This window comes from Hyperolius riggenbachi, chromosome 5 (assembly GCF_040937935.1).
Source record: "Hyperolius riggenbachi isolate aHypRig1 chromosome 5, aHypRig1.pri, whole genome shotgun sequence".
Taxonomy (NCBI): Eukaryota; Metazoa; Chordata; class Amphibia; order Anura; family Hyperoliidae; genus Hyperolius; species Hyperolius riggenbachi.
In genome coordinates this window covers 280,992,272-281,012,656 of record NC_090650.1, presented here as the reverse complement: position 1 = coordinate 281,012,656, position 20,385 = coordinate 280,992,272, and the positions used below count along the sequence as shown (strand labels likewise).

At 44.7% G+C, this 20,385-nt stretch overlaps 2 protein-coding genes across 3 annotated transcripts in view; one reads left to right on the top strand and one right to left on the bottom strand.

Moving 5' to 3' along the window:
- Positions 1–7,889, bottom strand: part of ACOT13 (acyl-CoA thioesterase 13) — a 34,853-nt gene extending 26,964 nt beyond the window's left edge. Inside the window, exon 1 of one of the 2 annotated variants that reach the window (XM_068236986.1) lies at positions 7,746–7,889. In XM_068236986.1, coding sequence (XP_068093087.1) covers positions 7,746–7,874 — 129 coding nt within the window. In that variant the 5' untranslated portion in view covers positions 7,875–7,889. Of the gene's footprint in view, positions 1–6,588; positions 6,742–7,745 lie in introns of those variants that run through there. The other variant, XM_068236987.1, reaches the window with a different exon arrangement.
- The window catches only part of TDP2 (tyrosyl-DNA phosphodiesterase 2), a 72,054-nt gene continuing 59,398 nt past the window's right edge, over positions 7,730–20,385 (top strand). Inside the window, exon 1 of the mRNA XM_068236985.1 lies at positions 7,730–8,028. Within this exon, the coding sequence (XP_068093086.1) occupies positions 7,873–8,028 (156 nt within the window). The 5' untranslated portion in view covers positions 7,730–7,872. The remainder of the gene's footprint in view (positions 8,029–20,385) is intronic.

Genomic DNA, 20,385 nt, shown 5'->3' with positions numbered 1-20,385 from the left:
ACAAGCATATAGAAGGCAATGTTAGAGCACTTCACTCAGACCGCAACAGAAACAATCCCTCCTCCAGAACGGAGGACTCACCCCACCAGAAGTTGCCGCCTGGGGCTGGATCTGTCCAGAAGGCTTTACAGCCGCTTGGCCTTCCATGCTGGTCTGTGCGCGCGGAGGACGCCAGGACCACTTCTCCTTCCTGGTCCTCCGCTTTATCCTCCCCTTTCCGTCGCGCTACGGATGACGTCAGCGCGCCTGTCCCACCTCTTGCGGCTGACGTCAGAGACCCGGAAATTGCTGCGGCGGTGATAGACGCTAGAGCTACCTCCGTGAGCCAGCGTCTAAAAAGGTAGGAGGGAGGAAAAAACGCTGTTTCCCTAATCAAAGCGCATTTCTCCCCTAAAGGAGACACGCCCCCCAGGAATCCCCTCCGGAAAACAATCAGGCCTGTCCCCCTGGAAAACCACCTCACCCTCCGGTAAGGAAATAATAAAAAAATAAACGGGCGCTGCTTCTTGAAGGTGTTTCCTGGAGGGAAACACAGATGAACTGAGGAATGAGGGTGGGCGGGGGCTTTTAATGCTTCTTGATTGATCGTTTCCCCAGATCCGGAGGAGGGACCGGATCTCCTGTTGTCCCGGATGACGGTTAGAGAAAGTGTTATAGATTATAGTGTTCTCCCTAGAGCCTGCCAGGCGTGCTGCCAGGCTGATATCGGTGAGCGCCCAGGTGAAATTATCCACGTTCTGTGCAGCTCATTAATTAGTGAGCAGCAGCAACTGTATCATTGCAGTCAGCTGCTGTCACTCAGGGATACTATCTCCGCTCTCCTACCCAGCTCTCGGCAGTTGTTTGGAGGGGCGGGGAATGCAGGTGACGTCACACGCAGCTCAGTTGAGCTGAAGATCGGAGAGAAAGCGCGGCTGTTCTTTCTGGAATGTTCAGCCAGACACTCTCCTTTTCCTCTCCCTGTACTCGTCCCGCTGACCCTTTGACCCTCATGTTCATCCTGTCCTGCGACTGATTTCCCCGGGCCGATTGATGCCAGAAGTGAGGCTTTGTTCAAATCGAAAACGCCAGCGATTTTCAATTTTTGGGTTTTTTTCGCCTCCCACCACTCCGCGATTTTGTGTACAGTGCTTTTCAAAGCGTTGTTGCAGAGCGATCTTTGACCCGGAAAGTAATAAATACAATGTATTTATTCATCAAAGCGCGAACACAATCTCCGCACAAATAGATTTTGTGGGCATTTTGCGCTTTTCCTATATCTTCCAGTGTACCAAAAACGGACTAAAATTTGGATGCAACGCTTTGCTGAGTGGAAAGCAGACGAAACGCTCAGATATGAACTATCCCATAAGGATTCATTGCACTAGTGATTTTAGTTTTTTTTTTTTTTTTTTTAAATCTCCTGCGCTCAACCCCCCCCCCCCCCCCCCCCGTAAAAACGCCCTAGGTGTGAACAAGCCCTTAGTGTGACTGGTGTGAGGGCTAGTTCACACTAGGTACTTTTCAGTGCTTTGCTGATCGCCAGCAAAATCAGCAAAGCGCTGCTACTAATGTACCCTTATGGATACATTCACACTGCAGCGTTTTTCAATCAATCGCAAACGTTTGGGGCTATTGCACTGTGATTCTCATTTTATTGATGGGAATCACAAGCGCAAATCGCTCTAAGTCACGAGATTTGCCCTCAAATTTCGACCGTAGGCAAGCGGCGCTCCAAGCGCCGAGTATGAACTAGCCCTGAGGGAGCTGCAGCTTGACGGGGAGAGGGAAGAGTGAGCCAGCGTACAGATGGCCACAAACTCACCCAGGCACAAACACAGAGTGATTAGTGAGACATCCTGGCCCCTTGACAACCAAGCAATATCCCATGTGACTGACAGTGACATTACAACCAGCAGCCAGGTTCATTCTGCAGATCTGAAAATGAAACAACCAAGATTTTTTTTCCCCATGCTTCCTATATACCGTTTTGTATCCTATATACTGTACATGGGTGGTGCAAGAGGAGATTTTTGGGGCCATAGCATGATATTGAGAAGCTGCCTGCTTATCAATATCATGCTATATGGCCCAGAAATCCTCTTCCACACTAGGACCACCCATGCAAAAAACTGCTAGTTTCATTGTCAAATCAGCAGAAGGGTAGTTAGAACTTTAAAGGACACTTTAACTGTGAAAAGAAAAGGGCCAGCTACTTACCTGGGGCTTCTTCCAGCCCTTAAAGTTGTTCTTGTCCCTTGCAGTCATTCCGCACTGCTTTGTTCCTCTGCTGTCCCCCTCTGAACGCTGCATGCGTGGCCACTCGCCTCCTCCATCACATTCCCATGACTGGTAGCGTTCTACACCTGCACTGGAACTAAAACTTGCTACTGTGCATGGGCAAAGCGCTCCCGGTCGCAGGAGCATGATTGAGGAGGTGTGAGGCTAAGGAACAGAGCAGCGTGGAATGGCGGCGAGGTAGCAGGACTTCAGGGGGCTAGAAGAAGCTCCAGGTAAGTAACTGGCCATTTTTTCTTCAGTTAAGTATCCCTTTAAGAGATTCCAGTACAAAAGACAGAGCCTAGCCTGTCACTTTAATTAGGGGGAGGGGTGTTCCGCACCTAGTAGCGCCCAGTGTGTCCATCCCCACCCAGCTACCTTTTCATACCACCCGGCTGGAAAAAAAATTCTGGGGAGAACACATATCATACGCAGGGCTGTGGAGTCCGTACAAAACCCATCCGGCTCCTCAGTTTATGAAACCTCCAACTCCAGGTACCCAAAATGGCTCAGACTCCTCAATCTAAGGCCCCATTCACACTTACAAAACGCAGACGATTTTTGCCGGCGTTTTGCAGGAGTGATTTTTCTGCGATTTCACTGAACACTGCGGCGATTTTGCCACAATCGTGTTTAGCGCTTCTATAGCACTGAAACGCGATAGCCAGGAAATCGCCTGAAAATGGTGCAGGCGACGGATTTGCGTTTCGCGTTTTTGGCCGATTTGCGTAGATTAGAGCAAATCGCCCAAGTAAGAACGAGCCCATAGGGTTTCATTACGCTAGCGCTTTTAAAAAGCGCTAGCGGTTTGCCGAAATCGCGGCAAACGCTCTAGTGTGAATGGGGCCTAATACTTACCAGGGCTGTGAATTTGGTACAAAGATCATCCCACTCCTGACTCCTCAGTTTATGAAACCGCCGACTCCAACTCCGACTCCGGGTACCCAAAATTGCTCCGACTCAGACTCCTCGACTCCACAGCCCTGATCATACGCTCAGAAACCTATGCTCAAACGTATTTGTACAGAATTCTACGGACTATTGTGTGTATGTCAAACGGAATGGAAAGGAGCAAATAACATTATTGATATGGGTTGATGATCTCATCATTGCTGCTAAAAATTAAAAACTACTCAATGATGTGAAATCAATAGTTGCAACAAAATTCAAAAATGAAGGATCTTGGAAAACAACTATTTTCTGGATATCAATTATGAACAAACCAGTGAAACAGTGAAGATGAATCAGAAGATATACATATTGAAAATGCCAGAAAGATATGATATGTCAGAGTAGTTCTACTCCTTGTGAACAAAGATTAGATTTTGATGATAAGAGTGAGCCTGTAGATGTAAAAAGTGAGCAGGCAGGAAAAAATACAATTTTGTGAAATATGTTTACAGCAGTGGTGCCCATTGCATCAATCACAGATGGATGCTTCAGAATAGTACTCTTGCAAAGTTTAGCATGTGAAATGACAGTAAATCTTTTGGCTGCGGTAATTTTTAACCACTTAATCCTATCTGGACGGATAGGCTACATTGCTGCCACTGACAGGCGTGCGTGCCTGCCGCCTTCCATTAGCCCGTTGATCAATGATTCATTGATCTAAGTCCTCATATGAAAAACCGACGCGTCTAAGAGATGGCTCAGCTTTTGACAAAGCCCCTACTGTTTACGCAATATAGAAGTAATGCGTGGACGGGACAGTAGGGTGGCAGCATAGCTACACACTGCTGGAAGACTGTTACCGTCCCAGGGGTGTAGTTATATGCCTCGCGCTCGCTCCCGTTCTCACCGCCGATCAATGAATGGGAACTCCATTCCCATTCATTGATTTAAGTCCCTGTGTCAATGATCGCTGGTAGCGGTGGACTCACGAGACGTTTGAAACGCATAGAAGACAGCGGCCTTAGAGAGGGCTTACTAACCCATAAATCCGCTGTCTTCTATGCGTTTCAAATGTCTTGCACGCGTCATATAGGACGCGTTGCAAGGCTCACTACCACACACTTCCTCCTTCCAGCTTAAATGAGGAAGTGCGCGATATTGAGTCTTGCAACGCGTCCAATTGGACATGTGCAAGACGTTTGAATTATATAGAAGACAGCGGGCTTATGGGTAAATAACCCACTCTCTACCAGCCGCACAGCTGAGGCAATTAAGCCTAATTTAAATCACGAATTTGAGTCCTTAAAGTGACACTGAAGCAAAAAAAAATATATGATATAATGAATTGGTTGTGTACTATGAATAATTACTAGAAGATTAGCAGCAAAGAAAATATTCTCATATTTTTATTTTCAGGTATATAGTGTTTTTTCTAACATTGCATCATTCTATAATATATGCAGAACATTCAGCATTCAAAATGATTCTTTCAGAGCAGTCTGTGAACTAATGACCTCTCCTCTGGCAGAGAAAAGGTAAATAATTTAGGAACAGTTGAGATAATAAAAGTCAGAAGACAGCCCTCTCCACGACTTTGAAAGTCGTAGAGCTTAATGGCTTTTTTGCATAGAGATAACAACTGGAGTTTCTTAACTCTTCCTGTACTGGAAACAATTAGACTGATATATCTTATCTTAATGTTTTATTTCTTAGCTGTACTACACATACAAATCATAATATCATAAATTTTGTTTCGCTTCAGTGTCTCTTTAAAGACTTATGAGCCCACCGCTAATCGCCGGCATCAATGAGATGCCTGCGGTCATTGTAACAAACTTAATTACACATGCACACATTACTTCCTTTTCACATACTATTAGTACACAGCAGGAAGAAAATATGTGAGGAAATGTTGTGGTCAAATAGTAAAATTACACCTACATACATTTATTTCAATAAAAAGACATACACAAATTAAAAATTAACTCCTAGCCTCACACACTCTCCCATAAATACCGAAACAAAAAACAAAACAAAAATACAGTTACCTTAGGGACTGAACTTTTAATATGTATGTCAAATGTTTTGATATGTATGTCAACAGTGTATATTACTGTTATTTTTGAAAATATGGGTTTGTAAATAGTGATGGATGCAGAACTGAAAAAAGCACCTTTATTTCCAAAGTATTGGTGACATACATTGTGATAGGGACATCATTTTTAACAGTGTTAATAATCAGCACCGTGTAATATGTTGGCGCATTATAGATACAATAAATAAAATAAATAAATAACCGAGAAATAAAATGTGAGTTTTAATTATGGCAGCATGTATTGTTTTAAAACTATAATGGGCAAAAACTGAGAAACAATGAATTTTTTTTCACCATTTTTTTTATTATTTCCATTAAAATGTATTTAGAGTAAAATAATTCTTAGCAAATTGTACAACCGAAAGAAAACCTTACTGGTGGTGAAAAAAACCAAGATATAGATCATTTTCTTTGACATACGGTAAGTAATGTATTGGTGAATGAAAGGAAGGAGCGCTGAAAGGTGAAAAGTGCTCTGGTCCATAATGGGGAAAACCCCCTCAGTGGCGAAGTGGTAAAGGAAACCAGAGACGGGAAAATGAAAAATATTTTATACCAGGGCTGTGGAGTCTGTACAAAAATCTTCCAACTTCAACTCCTCAGTTTATGAAATCACGTCTCCCAGTACCCAAAATGGCTCCGACTTCTCGACTCCTTAGGGCCCATTCACACGTTCATCACGGGAAAATCACTCCCGCAAAACGTTTTGTGATTATAGGTGTGAACGGGCCCTTAGTCTAATACTTAACAGGGCTGTGGATTTTGTACAAAAATCATCCGACTCCGACGCCTCAGTTTATGAAATCAACAACTCTGGGTGGCCAAAATTGCCCTGACTCCGACTCCACAGCCCTGTTTTATACATACCTGGGGCTTCCTCCAGCCCAGTCTGCATGGATCGCTCCCACGTAGCCGTCCACCGCTGCCTCTATCGCCGGTACCGGGTCCCGTCACTTCCGCTGGACGCGGCCAGTTGTACGCATCCACAGGGACTCCCTCCGTCTCACCGGCGCCTGCTTTACACATGCGCCTGGCCGTCTGCGCAGTACGGAAGGGAGCGCACTGCGCTTGCGTCGACAGGCCGAAGTGACAGGACCCAGTACCAGCGATAGAGGCAGCGGAGGACGGCGCTGTGGTAGTGATCCATGCTGATGGGGCTGGAGGAAGCCCCAGGTATGTATAAATCTATTAATAGCTTCGTCTCTTTAAGGTCCCCTAGGTAAGAAGACTGCTTAGTCCATCCCTACAGCACACCGGGCTTTTAGCAAAGAAATGTGGGGGAAAACGACCTACACACCTGCCTGGATGCCACAACAGCGTCTGATCTCTACCCAGCACCATACCTTATTCAAAACTCGATCAAACCCGCGACCTTCACTCATTCCTCTCACAAGCGCCCGCAATGAATTCATACACATGGAGCCCATGGTTGTCAAACTGGTAACAACCTATGAAGCAGGTGACCTCTAAAGCGAAAGTAAGAGCGCTCCGCCCAAGCCCACCTCCTAAGCGTAAGAGCTCGCGAGCCGCCATAAGTGATTCGGGCGGAAGTTCCAGGAAACAAACTCCTACAGAGCGGCAGACAGCAGTGCAACATCAGAGGTAATGCTGATTGGATAATTTGTTATCATGGGCCTGCTGGAGAATACCGTTTCCGCTCTCCAGACTGGCACTGCAGCGACTTCCTTCTGTCTTCCACCAATTAGAGATGGGAAGTTCGGATCTTTTCAATGATCCGGATGATTCGAATCGGATCATTGAAGAGATCCGGATCTTTGATTCGAATCTCGGATCATTTTACTACTGGAAGCATTCGGGGTGAAATGAACAGCAGGGCAGGTCTGTGGACAGGAGAAGGGGAGGGAGTGGACACACAGAGAAGGGGAGAAGATGGACAGAGGGCAGGGGTGGACAGAGATGGGAGGAGGGACGAGCAGAGAGCAGAAATATTTGCACGTAATACCCACATGCTGCAATCATATGCTTTACATATATTTCACCTACATGTTCATCTGTATACTTTGAAAGAAAAGGTCGCACAGTGAAAGAAAGCATTCCCAGAAGATAAGTGCAGCTGTTTAGTGCCGAGTGCAGGAGGATTATATTGCCTTTCAATCACACTGTCTGCAAAGTTACTGAGCTGTGCTGAGCCAAAAGCTTCCAATGTGATCACTGTGTACAACTACGGAACAGACAGCCTATAATGGGCAGCACATTATAGCCAGTATGTGTGCTCTACACATATCTGGCAGTGGCACCCATGTCCCCTCTCTCTCATCTACCTGTCTCCCTGCAAGGCTGCCTCCCATCCAACTCAGCAATCCATCCCTGCTCTGCTTCCCGAACCCCGCTGCCCGCTGAGAGGGGGCGTGTCGCTCCTGGCCCCGCCCCTTTTGCGATCCGAATCACTCATTTTGATGATTCGGATGATCAACTCATAAAATAGATTCGGATCAAAGATCCGAATCGTTCATGATCCGGACAACACTACCACCAATACCTGAGGCTTGACGTATGTAGAAGTGCGCTGTATGACTGGCCATCTCGTACTTAGCTCCTGTACTTGCTGACTTGCTGACGTATGGGCGTGGTTGGAGGTTCTGCAAGTATTTGTTGAGTAGCGCGGCATGGAGGAAAGCAGTGGTGTGCAGCAATCAGTAGAGGTGGAGGATGGAGCTCTTATCAGTGAGCGGACAAACAAGTGTGACCAGTTTGTGAATATAGCAGGCTGCGATCGAGCTGTTGCTGAGTGCTACCTGGCGGAGAACGACTGGGAGCTGGAAGTACGAGCCTATGCTTTTGTATTGTGAGGGAGCATTAATAGAAGAGATAATATTTGCACCGATCTTTGATCATAACTTCCACTTGCCAAGATTTTTTTTTTTTGTACAAGGCTAATCAAATTTGTGTACCTATCATAAAATAAGCTGTTAAATTTCAAGATTCATGTGTAAACATGCATATTAGATATTTGAGAGTAAAATGCACTGCGATTACTTTTTCTACTATGCGTGACCAAAAAATTAGACGCCTGTTATTTGAAAGTTTACCAGAACAACAGTGATGTACCCACGCAGAGTTAAATATAAACAATTTGCCCCCTTCCTGATTTCTTATTCTTTTGCATGTTTGTCACACTTAAATGTTTCTGTTCATCAAAAACCGTTAACTATTAGTCAAAGATAACATAATTGAAAACAAAATGCAGTTTTAAATGATGGTTTTTATTATTTAGTGAGAAAAAAAACCTCAAAATCTACATGGCCCTGTGTGAAAAAGTGATTGCCCCCCTTGTTAAAAAATAACTTAACTGAGGTTTATCACACCTGAGTTCAATTTCTGTAGTCACCCCCAGGCCTGATTACTGCCGCACCTGTTTCAGTCAAGAAATCACATAAATAGGAGCTATCTGACACAGAGAAGTAGACCAAAAGCACCTCAAAAGCTAGACATCATGCCAAGATCCAAAGAAATTCAGGTACAAATGAGAACAAAAGTACTGTAATTGAGATCTATCAGTCTGGTAAAAATTATAAAGCCATTTCTAAAGTGTTGGGACTCCAGCGAACCACAGTGAGAGCCATTATCCACAAATGGCAAACACATGGAACAGTGATAAACCTTCCCAGGAGTGGCAGGTCGACCAAAATTACCCCAAGAGCGCAGAGAAAACTCAACCGAGAGGCCACAAAAGACCCCAGGACAACATCTAAAGAACTGCAGGCCTCACTTGCCTCAATTAAGGTCAGTGTTCACGACTCCACCATAAGAAAGAGACTGGGCAAAAACGGCCTGCATGGCAGATATCCAAGGCGCAAACCACTTTTAAGCAAAAAGAACATTAAGGCTTGTCTCAATTTTGCTAAAAAAAATCTCAATGATTGCCAAGACTTTTGGGAAAATACCTTGTGGACCGACGAGACAAAAGTTGAACTTTTTGGAAGGTGCGTGACCCGTTACATCTGGCGTAGAAGTAACACAGCATTTCAGCAAAAGAACATCATACCAACAGTAAAATATGGTGGTGGTAGTGTGATGGTCTGGGGTTGTTTTGCTGCTTCAGGACCTGGAAGGCTTGCTGTGATAGATGGAACCATGAATTCTACTGTCTACCAAAAAATCCTGAAGGAGACTGTCCAGCCATCTGTTCGTCAACTCAAGCTGAAGCGATCTTGGGTGCTGCAGCAGGACAATGACCTAAACACACCAGCAAATCCACCTCTGAATGGCTGAAGAAAAACAAAATGAAGACTTTGGAGTGGCCTAGTCAAAGTCCTGACCTGAATCCGATTGAGATGTAGTGGCATGACCTTAAAAAGGCGGTTCATGCTAGAAAACCCTCAAATAAAGCTGAATTACAACAATTCTGCAAAGATGAGTGGGCCAAAATTCCTCCAGAACGCTGTAAAAGACTCGTTGCAAGTTATCGCAAACGCTTGATTGCAGCTATTGCTGCTAAGGGTGGCCCAACCAGTTATTAGGTTCAGGGGGCAATTTTCTTTTTCACACAGGGCCATGTAGGTTTTAAGTTTTTTTTTTTTGTTTGTTTTTTTTTTCTCTCACTAAATAATAAAAACCATCATTTAAAACTGCATTTTGTGTTCAATTATGTTATCTTTGACTAATAGTTAACAGCTTTTGATGAGCAGAAACATTTAAGTGTGACAAACATGAAAAAGAATAAGAAATCAGGAAGGGGGCAAATAGTTTTTCACACCACTGTGTGTATGTATGTGTGTATGTATGTATGTATGTATGTATCACACAGCTCTTTTATTGAGCAAAGAAGGTAATACAGGCAGATGTTTCGGTTGTGTCCAACCTTCCTCAATGCCAAACAAGTATGAGTAACATCAAATATATATATATATACCCGCCCACACAGGAAGTGACATACAAAGTATGCACCCATCACACTGACAGCAAGGCATATAATTCTAAACAGCAGATAGTGTTTGGTTCACACTTATCTGTTCCAAAGGCAGTCCATATATCAGATTCCTGTGTCTTTATCCAATCCATGTCGTCCAATTCAAGTGATTCGTATAGATAGACAATCTGTAATATCATAAGAAATAAAAATATATATATATATATATATATATATATATATATATATATATATATATATATATATATATATATAGATGTAGGTCAAAATCCCTATTCAAACCATGTGGGTGTAGGGTCCCTAGTTTATGGATCCACATGACCTCTCGTTTTCTAAGGAGCAAAACTCGGTTCCCCCCCTCTTCTGGGTTTCGGTATATGATCTATAACCATGAATTTAAAGAGAATCTGTACTCTGAAATTCTTACAATAAAAAGCATACCATTCTATTCATTATGTGCTCCTGGTCCCCTCTGTGCTGTTTCTGCCATTCTCTGCTGCAAACCTGGCTTGTAATTGCCAGTTTTAGGCAGTGTTTACAAACAAACTAACCAGCTTCTAATAGGCTCAGCTAAGCAGAGTGTGTTAGTCACACAGAGCCTGCAGGGGGTGTGTACAGCTTCTAACTAATCACAAGCAGCCCTGCACATTCCAGTCTGACTGCCTCAGCCTGACTGTGCCGACTATAGAGAGAAGATTAGATCATATAACAGAGATAACACAGCTACTGTGCAATTAGGAAAAGCTGCAGTAAGCCAGACCACATTAGAAAAGGCATAGGAACTTATAGCATAGAAGAAATAAAGATAAACAATTTGTTACAGAGTCTCTTTAAGGTCCGTGTCCCTGTGGCCCACGGATCTCCAATGTCTGGCTACTGGAAGATCAGACATCTCCCCTGACAGAGCTCCTGTGTTGGCTAATGCGGTCCCGCACTTTCTGTGTAGTTTCTCCTATATATATCGTAAGCCACAAGGGCATGTCAACATATACACCACAAAGGAGCTCTGGCAGGTGAGAAAGTGTCTGATCTGGAAGTTGTCCCCAAATGTAGACCCCTTGGTCATATGCTGACACTCAGTGCATGAAAGGCAAGGAAATGACCCCTTCCGTTTAGGGCCCAAGAAACTGGTAATCTCACTAACAGTGGGTAAAGTATCAGCCCTGACCAGCCTGCTGCCTATGGTCTCATTGCGCCTACAGGCTGGTATAGGGGGAGTACAAAATTCAGGAATCTCTGGGTATGCGCTACCCAAAATGTGCCAGTGTCGTCTGACACATGCCATGGCCTTATTAGATAAACTGTGGAACTGGCACACAAAGGGCAGTCGCATACTCTGATCCCTTCTGGCCGTCCCAACCTGGTCACCTTCAGACTTGATCCTATCCAATTCTTCCTCAATCAAAACATTGGGGTATCTATTCAGAGAAACACTGCGCCAAAGTTCATACACTGATTACCACTTCATACAGTCAACAATCAAAGATGGGTTCGCCTGCAGAAAGTCCAGTTCTTGGATAACAAATTTCAGTTAAACTGCCGCGCTCTCCACTCCTGTAATCACAAAAGACAGACTCCGCATAGGGTAATATTGTTTTAGTCCTGCTTTTCACACCATTCCACCAACTCCAAATCACTTGTGCTCTGTGCTCCCCAGGTGGTGAATCATCTGTCTCCCTCACCCCCTGTTCATAAATGCTCACCAGATTCTCTCCACCTCAGTTGTCAGGTGGGTCTCACGTATATTGCAAACACTTGCTCCCAATCCTCTCTACCTCAGCTGCCGAGCGGGTTTTATGGATATCACAAGACCTTATTCCTGCAAGGGAAAGATCTCTGCATAGGGTAGTACAGTTCAAGCTGCAGTACAGTTATATACTCCCGCCTCTATATCCACACCTGTGACAAGTGCCAGTCCACCGCAATACGTGCCAAACTGCTTACCAGATGTATCCCACCTCTTTACTGGGTGGAAACAGCGCTTTTTATTATTCCAATCACCACGATCCTCAGTAGTTTGTAAAAACCTCTTATAGGAACTTTGATTTATTTTCTCCGTTAAAATCAATCATAAAACATAAAAAGAGAAAAGGAAGCATACATAGCGTAATCCTGTTAACACTGCCTCTGTGCGCAATGTAGAATCTCACTTACGCGTTCAGAAGCACTCTGCTCGTATTAAATACAGTTGGCTGCCAATGCCCATCCGTCTGGCTCCCGGGTGTGTGTCTATCACACTTGCGTTCTCCCGTTGCCGTCGCCTCCTCCTTCAGTCGCGGGGTTTACTTGCGTGCACCTCTAACTTGACCGGCCGGTCCGTGCGCTGTCCTCACGACGTCAGACGCTTAGCTCCGCCCTACGCGCGTTTCGTCCTCACGCCAGACTCATCAGGGGCTCCGCCTCCTGACGTCTGACGTCTCTATACATAGTGCCTGCCGCCTACTGATTGGAGGGCACTACTCACTGCTTGTGGATGGGCATTGTTTACAAAGTTACGTAAAACAATATAATAAAACAATATTAAGACCTATCTATCTCTAACCACTTATATCGCTTTTGCTATATACATTTATTTTGACACAATATACATGATTCTTATTCTTAATATACTCCTAAATACACCCTCTCGTGGTCAGTGCTAGTATGATTCCTCCGTGTTCTGTTGTATCACTATGTGCCGTGTACTCATAAGCCTGTTTAGTGCTCCATCTTGTGGTTATTCTTGAACATCACAATCTCATCTGTAAATCCTATTCATTCCTTTTCTTACTAGTAAGTGTTGTCCTTATATTTAGGAATCTGTCTCTCCTTATCTTCATCGTGCTACACTTCTATTATAAACTCTAAGGTGCTCTATATTTCATTAGTGTTCTGATAAACGTTTAAAAAGTGCTAAGTGCTTAATTTATCCAAAATTGTACAACTCACTAAAGTGCTATATTGAACTGTCCCTCTGTCATTCCATATATCTTAACCTCACTTACTCCTCACAGTGCTGTGTCTGACCTATCACTCTATTTCTCCGTGTCCCATGAAATCACTTGCTCCAATTATATTCCTCATTATCTTCTTAACCCACTGCATCAATCATTAGAAATATGACAGTTTAAGTCGAACTCAATGTTCAACCCATGTGGATTCATTGTGTTTAAATTAAAAATCCATCTACCCTCAGCTTTAGAAATTTCTTTAGTGAGGTTGGACCCTCTCTATTTTTTCATATACTTCTCCAGGGCCATAAATTTCAAACCTTTTGGATTCTTGTTATGATGTATTCTAAAATGGTTAGACACGCTGTGGCTTTCCAGACCTTTTTTGATATTGTTAACATGCTCCCTTATACGTTTAAAAAGTTCTCTTGTCGTTCGTCCTATATATTCTAATCCGCAGGGGCACCACAGTATATACACTACCCCCTTCGTTTTGCAGGTAATACATTGCTGAATTTTGTGTGTTCTTCCCGTGTTTCTTGATATGATCTGTTGTCCCCTTACTCCAGTGGCTTCTCTGCAGCCTAGACAGCTTCTGCATGGGAAAAATCCCTTCTGTCCCAGCAGATCGCTTGTTGTTATCCTAGGTGGTTCTATGCAGCTTGACACTAGTGTAGATTTCAATGTCGGGGCCCTTCTATATACAAACTGAGGTTTCTGAGGTAAAACCTTTTTTAGCGTTCCATCAGCCTGAACAATATTCCAGTTTTTCCTAATTATTTTCTCCAGATCCCTATGTTGTTGGTTATAGTCCAGAATAATTGAGTACTCCTTAATGTTGGTACTTTGTCTGGCTCCCTTCTGTAGTAACTGCTGTCTAGGGAGTTTTCCCACCCGTATTCTTTCTGCTCTCAGTGTTTGTTCATTGTATCCTTTTTCCATAAATCTACCTAGGACGACTTCACTTTGTTGTAAATAATCTTCTATGTGGGTACAGTTTCGTCTGAGCCTTATAAACTGCCCTCTTGGGATGTTCTTGAGCCAGTTCTCATGATGGCAACTACCCCTGGGTATATAGCCATTCCTGTCCGTACTCTTGAAGTATGTCTTAGTCGTAAGTGTCCCTTGCTCTTTCTTAATTTGTAGATCCAAGAAATCAACCCTCTCTTTGTTGATATTAACTGTTATCTTAATTTCTGGCCACACTTCATTCAAATTCTCACAAAACTGTCTCAATGCTTGCTCTGACCCCCTCCAGATAAAAAATAGGTCATCAATAAATCTTGCCCAGAAAGTCACCTGATTATATTGCTCCATTCCCTGTATTGTCTTCTCCCACTCCCCCATATATAGGTTAGCTACACTCGGTGCGAACTTCGCTCCCATTGCGCATCCTGTCTGTTGCACATAATATGATCCATCATACCAGAAATAATTGTGGTATAAAGAATATTCCAAAAGCTTTATGATAAACTCAATCTGTACGCATCTTGTTTTAAAGTAAAGGTGTCGAGTTCAGTTCTAGGGGTAAATCCCAATCCCCTATTTAACACACGTACCTCATCGTTTGTAAGGTCTGTAGCAGAAAGGTTCATGATGGCTCCTAACGTCGCTGGCTCCGTGTCACACTGCGCTCCGGTGGGTCGCGCGGAGCGAGTACAGCTGAAGCGGGTTCGGCGGTGCTTCCGCCCGGCTCTGTGGTGGTATCTCTTGTCTTGCGGCGACGCCGCTGTTGTTGCCGACCACGGCCTAAAAAACGGCCAGCTGGTGAAGATGAGGACCCGGAAGTGGGGATAGATGACCTCGATGGTGCCCGGTCCGTCCCCCCGTAGAATTCCAGTGGTATACCTGTTTTACAGACCAAAGCTGCAGCGGTAGAGGCGGAACTCCGTAGCACACTTACGGCGGAGAAATTGACCGCAACTAAAGAGCGCCTTGATAAGACTCTAGCAGACCTTCGGGTTATGCTGCAGGAGCGGAAGCGCACAAAATTTGATCGAGACCAAGAGGATTACCGCCGGAACCAAGTATACCACTGGAATTCTACGGGGGGACGCAATTGGCGCACGGACCGGGCACCATCGACGTCATCTATCCCCACTTCCGGGTCCTCATCTTCACCAGCTGGCCATTTTTTAGGCCGTAGTCGGCAACAACAGCGGCGTCGCCGCAAAACAAGAGATACCACCACAGAGCCGGGCGGAAGCACCGCCAAACCCGCTTCAGCTGTACTCGCTCCGCGCGACCCACCGGAGCGCAGAGTGACACGGAGCCAGCGACTTTAGGAGCCATCATGAACCTTTCTGCTGCAGACCTTACAAAGGATGAGGTACGTGTGTTAAATAGGGGATTGGGATTTACCCCTAGAACTGAACTTGACACCTTTACTTTAAAACAAGATGCGTACAGATTGTTTCGGCAAATTAGACTAAAGGCTCATTTTCTACTAAAGCCGACCGTCACCAGGCCGGTCATATCTTCTGCTTTGAGTAGTAAACAGTTTCACTTGTTCCCGAAGAGCCGCTTTGTTCCCCCCAGCTCATATACTGGGGTTGAGATGTTTATTAACAAGGTTTCAGGGGACATTGATCGGTTGATTAATTTAAGTGGCAAAGACTACTCTGGCAATAACTTGACTTTGGGAGAAAGGAATGCTTTATTTAATCTCAGTAAAAGAAGAGATATTGTTCTGAAACCTGCTGATAAGGGCGGGGCCCTGGTAGTTATGGACCACAAGGACTATGAGGCAGAGATTGTCTCAACTCTCTGTCAGTGAAGTTAACAAACTACTACCAGGTAACCCCGCCCCACAGTTCGACTGCATTACGCAGTATCTTGGATAAAGCAATTTTTGATCATGTGATCACCAGGGATCTGAGCGATTATTTTTATGTTGCACATCCTATTACCTTGGTACTTTATACTCTCCCCAAGGTACACAAAAATCTTGAGAAACCTCCGGGACGTCCAATAGTGGCTGGCATAGGATCGATTTTCACCCCATGTGTCACACTATTGGACAAAGTGTTGTCTCCACTCATACAAACAACACCGTCCTACATCCGCGACACCTCTGACTTTCTTACCAAAGTATCATCTTTGAAGCTTGATCCAAAAGATGAGATCTGGTTGGTGAGCTGGGACGTATCGTCCCTTTATACGTTCATCCCACAAACTGAGGGCATATTGGCACGTCTAGAGCTGATTGATTTAAGTGGGACGTATTCACGTCCGCAAATGTCTTTTTTTGATACTTTACTACACTTTGTTTTGGAAAACAATTATTTCCTCTTTAAGAATGATTTCTTTTTACAGTTGCGGGGGACAGCGATGGGATCCAATGTGGCCCCGTCCTTTGCAGGGGCCTTCATGCACCGCTTTGAGAATATGCATGTCTACAACAATGAAGCGGACGCCAGACACTGTGGCGTCTGGTGGCGCTTCATTGACGACATCTACGCGGTGTGGCGGGGACACATTGGATCCTTACTGTCCTTCTGCGATGACCTCAACCAGTTTCATGCCAATATTAAATTTGAAATCGCATATGATCGCATGGAATTGCATTTTTTAGACACCACGATCAGACGCTGTGGGAATAGTCTGGTATCAGATTTTTACCAAAAATCTACTGACCGGAATCAGTTATTGCGCTAAGAGAGCTTCCATCCACCTGCTGTCTTCAAATCGATAGCAAGGAGCCAATTGCTCCGCGTTGAGAGAATAGTTACGGATTGTCAAGTTCTTGACAGCAGATGGTGGATAAACTCTCCCAGCGTAGATACCCCAATGTTTTGATTGAGGGGGAGATGTCTGATCTTCCAGTAGCCAGACATTGGAGATCCGCGGGCCACAGGGACACAGACCTTAAATTCATGGTTATAGATCATATACCGAAACCCAGAAGACAGCAGATGGTGGATAAACTCTCCCAGCGTGGATACCCCAATGTTTTGATTGAGGAAGAATTGGATAGGATCAAGTCTGAAGGTGACCAGGTTGGGACGGCCAGAAGGGATCAGAGTATGCGACTGCCCTTTGTGTGCCAGTTCCACAGTTTATCTAATAAGGTCATGGCATGTGTCAGACGACACTGGCACATTTTGGGTAGCGCATACCCAGAGATTCCTGAATTTTGTACTCCCCCCCCCCCCCCCCCCTATACCAGCCTGTAGGCGCAATGAGACCATAGGCAGCAGGCTGGTCAGGGCTGATACTTTACCCACTGTTAGTGAGATTACCAGTTTCTTGGGCCCTAAACGGAAGGGGTCATTTCCTTGCCTTTCATGCACTGAGTGCCAGCATATGACCAAGGGGTCTACATTTGGGGACAACTTCCAGATCAGACACTTTCTCACCTGCCAGAGCTCCTTTGTGGTGTATATGTTGACATGCCCTTGTGGCTTACGATATATATAGGAGAAACTACACAGAAAGTGCGGGACCGCATTAGCCAACACAGGAGCTCTGTCGGGGGAGATGTCTGATCTTCCAGTAGCCAGACATTGGAGATCCGTGGGCCACAGGGACACGGACCTTAAATTCATGGTTATAGATCATATACCGAAACCCAGAAGAGCGGGGGACCGAGTTTTGCTCCTTAGAAAACGAGAGGTCATGTGGATCCATAAACTAGGGACCCTACACCCACATGGTTTGAATAGGGATTTTGACCTACATCTATATATATATGATATATATATTTCTTATGATATTACAGATTGTATATCTATACGAATCACTTGAATTGGACGACATGGATTGGATAAAGACACAGGAATCTGATATATGGACTGCCTTTGGAGATAAGTGTGAACCAAACACTATCTGCTGTTTAGAATTATATGCCTTGCTGTCAGTGTGATGGGTGCATACTTTGTATGTCACTTCCTGTGTGGGCGGGTATATATTTGATGATGTTACTCATACTTGTTTGGCATTGAGGAAGGTTGGACACAACCGAAACGTCTGCCTGTATTACCTTTTCTGCTCAATAAAAGAGCTGTGTGCTGCAACTCCTCGTTTCTTTCTGAATATCTGTGGGGGATTGGGCTCCCCTAGTTGCGAGCATACACTTCCTGCAACCCGTGTGAGCTGCTGACTCCCCTCGGACTATATAATATTACGTGGTGGTCAGCTGTGATCAAAGTGTCAGACTTAGTCCAACAACAGCATTAAGCTCCTTGTTAGACTTTGCTCGATATCAGAGCTGGAGGGGAATAATCCACTATTAGGCTAGAAACCCACTAGGAACGATTTTTCTGAGCCATTTGTGATTTGAAAAGCTCTTGCTAATGTAATGCTATGGGTGCGATCCCACTTGAGCGGTGTGATTTTATAAAATAAAAATTACCCATAGCATTGCATTAGCAAGAGCTTTTTCAAATCACTAGTGCTTAGAAAGATTTTATATGTAAAGGGGTGCATACACTGGTCAATTTCAGCGATCAAATTGATAATTTGTGGCCGATTTTGATCTATCTGACAGGATGGAAAATCTAGGTCGATCTGTTACTGGCAACAGATCGATGGCACATAGAGTTGCATTGGTTCTAATAATTCAATAATGCATTTACATTTTCAATAGATTTCATTCTGAAATCTGTTCCTAGTGTGTGGCACACATCAGATAGATTCCTGTCAGATTCGACTTGACAGGCATCCTACAGAAATCTATCTGATGGTCGAATCTGCTGCAAATCGATCAGTGTATGGCCACCTTAAAAGTGTACACATACTTTAAATTTTATAGATTTTGTTTTGTGATGGTGGCTCATTATTGGCCTGACAGCTTGATTAATTGATCTGTGTCACAGCTAGATCAGTGTCGTTGCAGGGAACCTTAATGATCATTGTAGGAAACATGCACAGTTTGATGGGTAGACTATTTTGCAGAACACTGTCTGAAAAAATGAGAAGAAAAAAAATAGATCCTTACCTCCGTAGAATTAAGCCTCTGATTAGCTAGTCCAGTGGCTTCCGGGGTGCTCCTTGACCCTACCGCTGCTGTCCTGGGACACTTGTACTCTTCACGGTTGCACTTGTATTGTACATGTGTGAATACGGTCGATCCTGCGCATGGCAATTTGGGGGCTGCAGGGGTATCAGTCATTAACCTATTAGCCAGGGCTGTGGAGTTGGTACAAAAATCTTCCAACTCCGACTCCTCAGTTTATGAAACCACGACTTCGACTCCGGGTACCCAAAATGGCTCCGACTCCTCGACTCTGACTCCTTTAGTCTAATATTTAACTAGGCTTTGGATTTTGTACAAAATCATCCGACTCCCGACTCCGACTCCTAAGTTTATGAAATCAATGACTCCGACTCCGGGTGCCCAAAATTGCCCTCAACTCCGCAGCTCTGCTATTAGCCCCATGTGCATTACTGCAGTAACGCATGCGCCTTGCTATAGTAATGCAGATGTCAACCCAGTAACGGGCTAGAAATTGATGCAGCAGAAAGCAAGATTGTTCGGCCGATTTCAATCGATTTGCTCGATTGTTCTGGACAGAAAATATGGGTCGATCGGCTGCTGGCAGCTGATCGATGGCCCATAGGGTTGCATTGGATCGAATGGGGCAACACTGCTGTGACGGATTGCGGAGAAACCGCCGCGCCTTCTGACAGTGAGGCGGCGATGTCCGCGCACAGAGCGGCGGTTTCCCCGCAGCAACATGCGTCTAGTTTGTCTGGACCCAGTAGTGCACACAGATGGAGAGCTACGCGTGCGCCGCAAGACAGGCTCTTTATACCAATAGGAGAAGGGTCAGCTGATCGAGGCGGTCAGCTAATCCCAGCTCAGTTGTTGATTGGTTGATGGGAGCTAGGTGGCGCTGGAGAGCACTTTACTATATATATCTCTTGCTGTTCAGTTGCTATTTGTCTGGCGTTGCGCATGCCTGTGTTAGCACTCAGACCTAGTCAGATCTTTCAGTGTGGTGGAACCAGGTGGACCTGGCAATCCACACTTAGCCAGTTTACTGTGTATTATCTGTGTTCTTCTTCTTTAGACCAGTTCCAGGGTGTAGAGACCACGGACCTCACACCCCAGGCTAGGAATACTGTGTATCATCTGTGTTATTCTTTAGACCAGTTCCAGGGTGTAGAGACCACGGACCTCACACCCCAGACTAGGAATACTGTGTATCATCTGTTATTCTTTAGACCAGTTCCAGGGTGTAGAGACCACGGACCTCACACCCCAGACTAGGAATACTGTGTATCATCTGTTATTCCTTAGACTAGTTCCAGGGTGTAGAGACCACGGACCTCACACCCAGACTAGGCATTGTTTGATATCTGTATGACGTATTGCT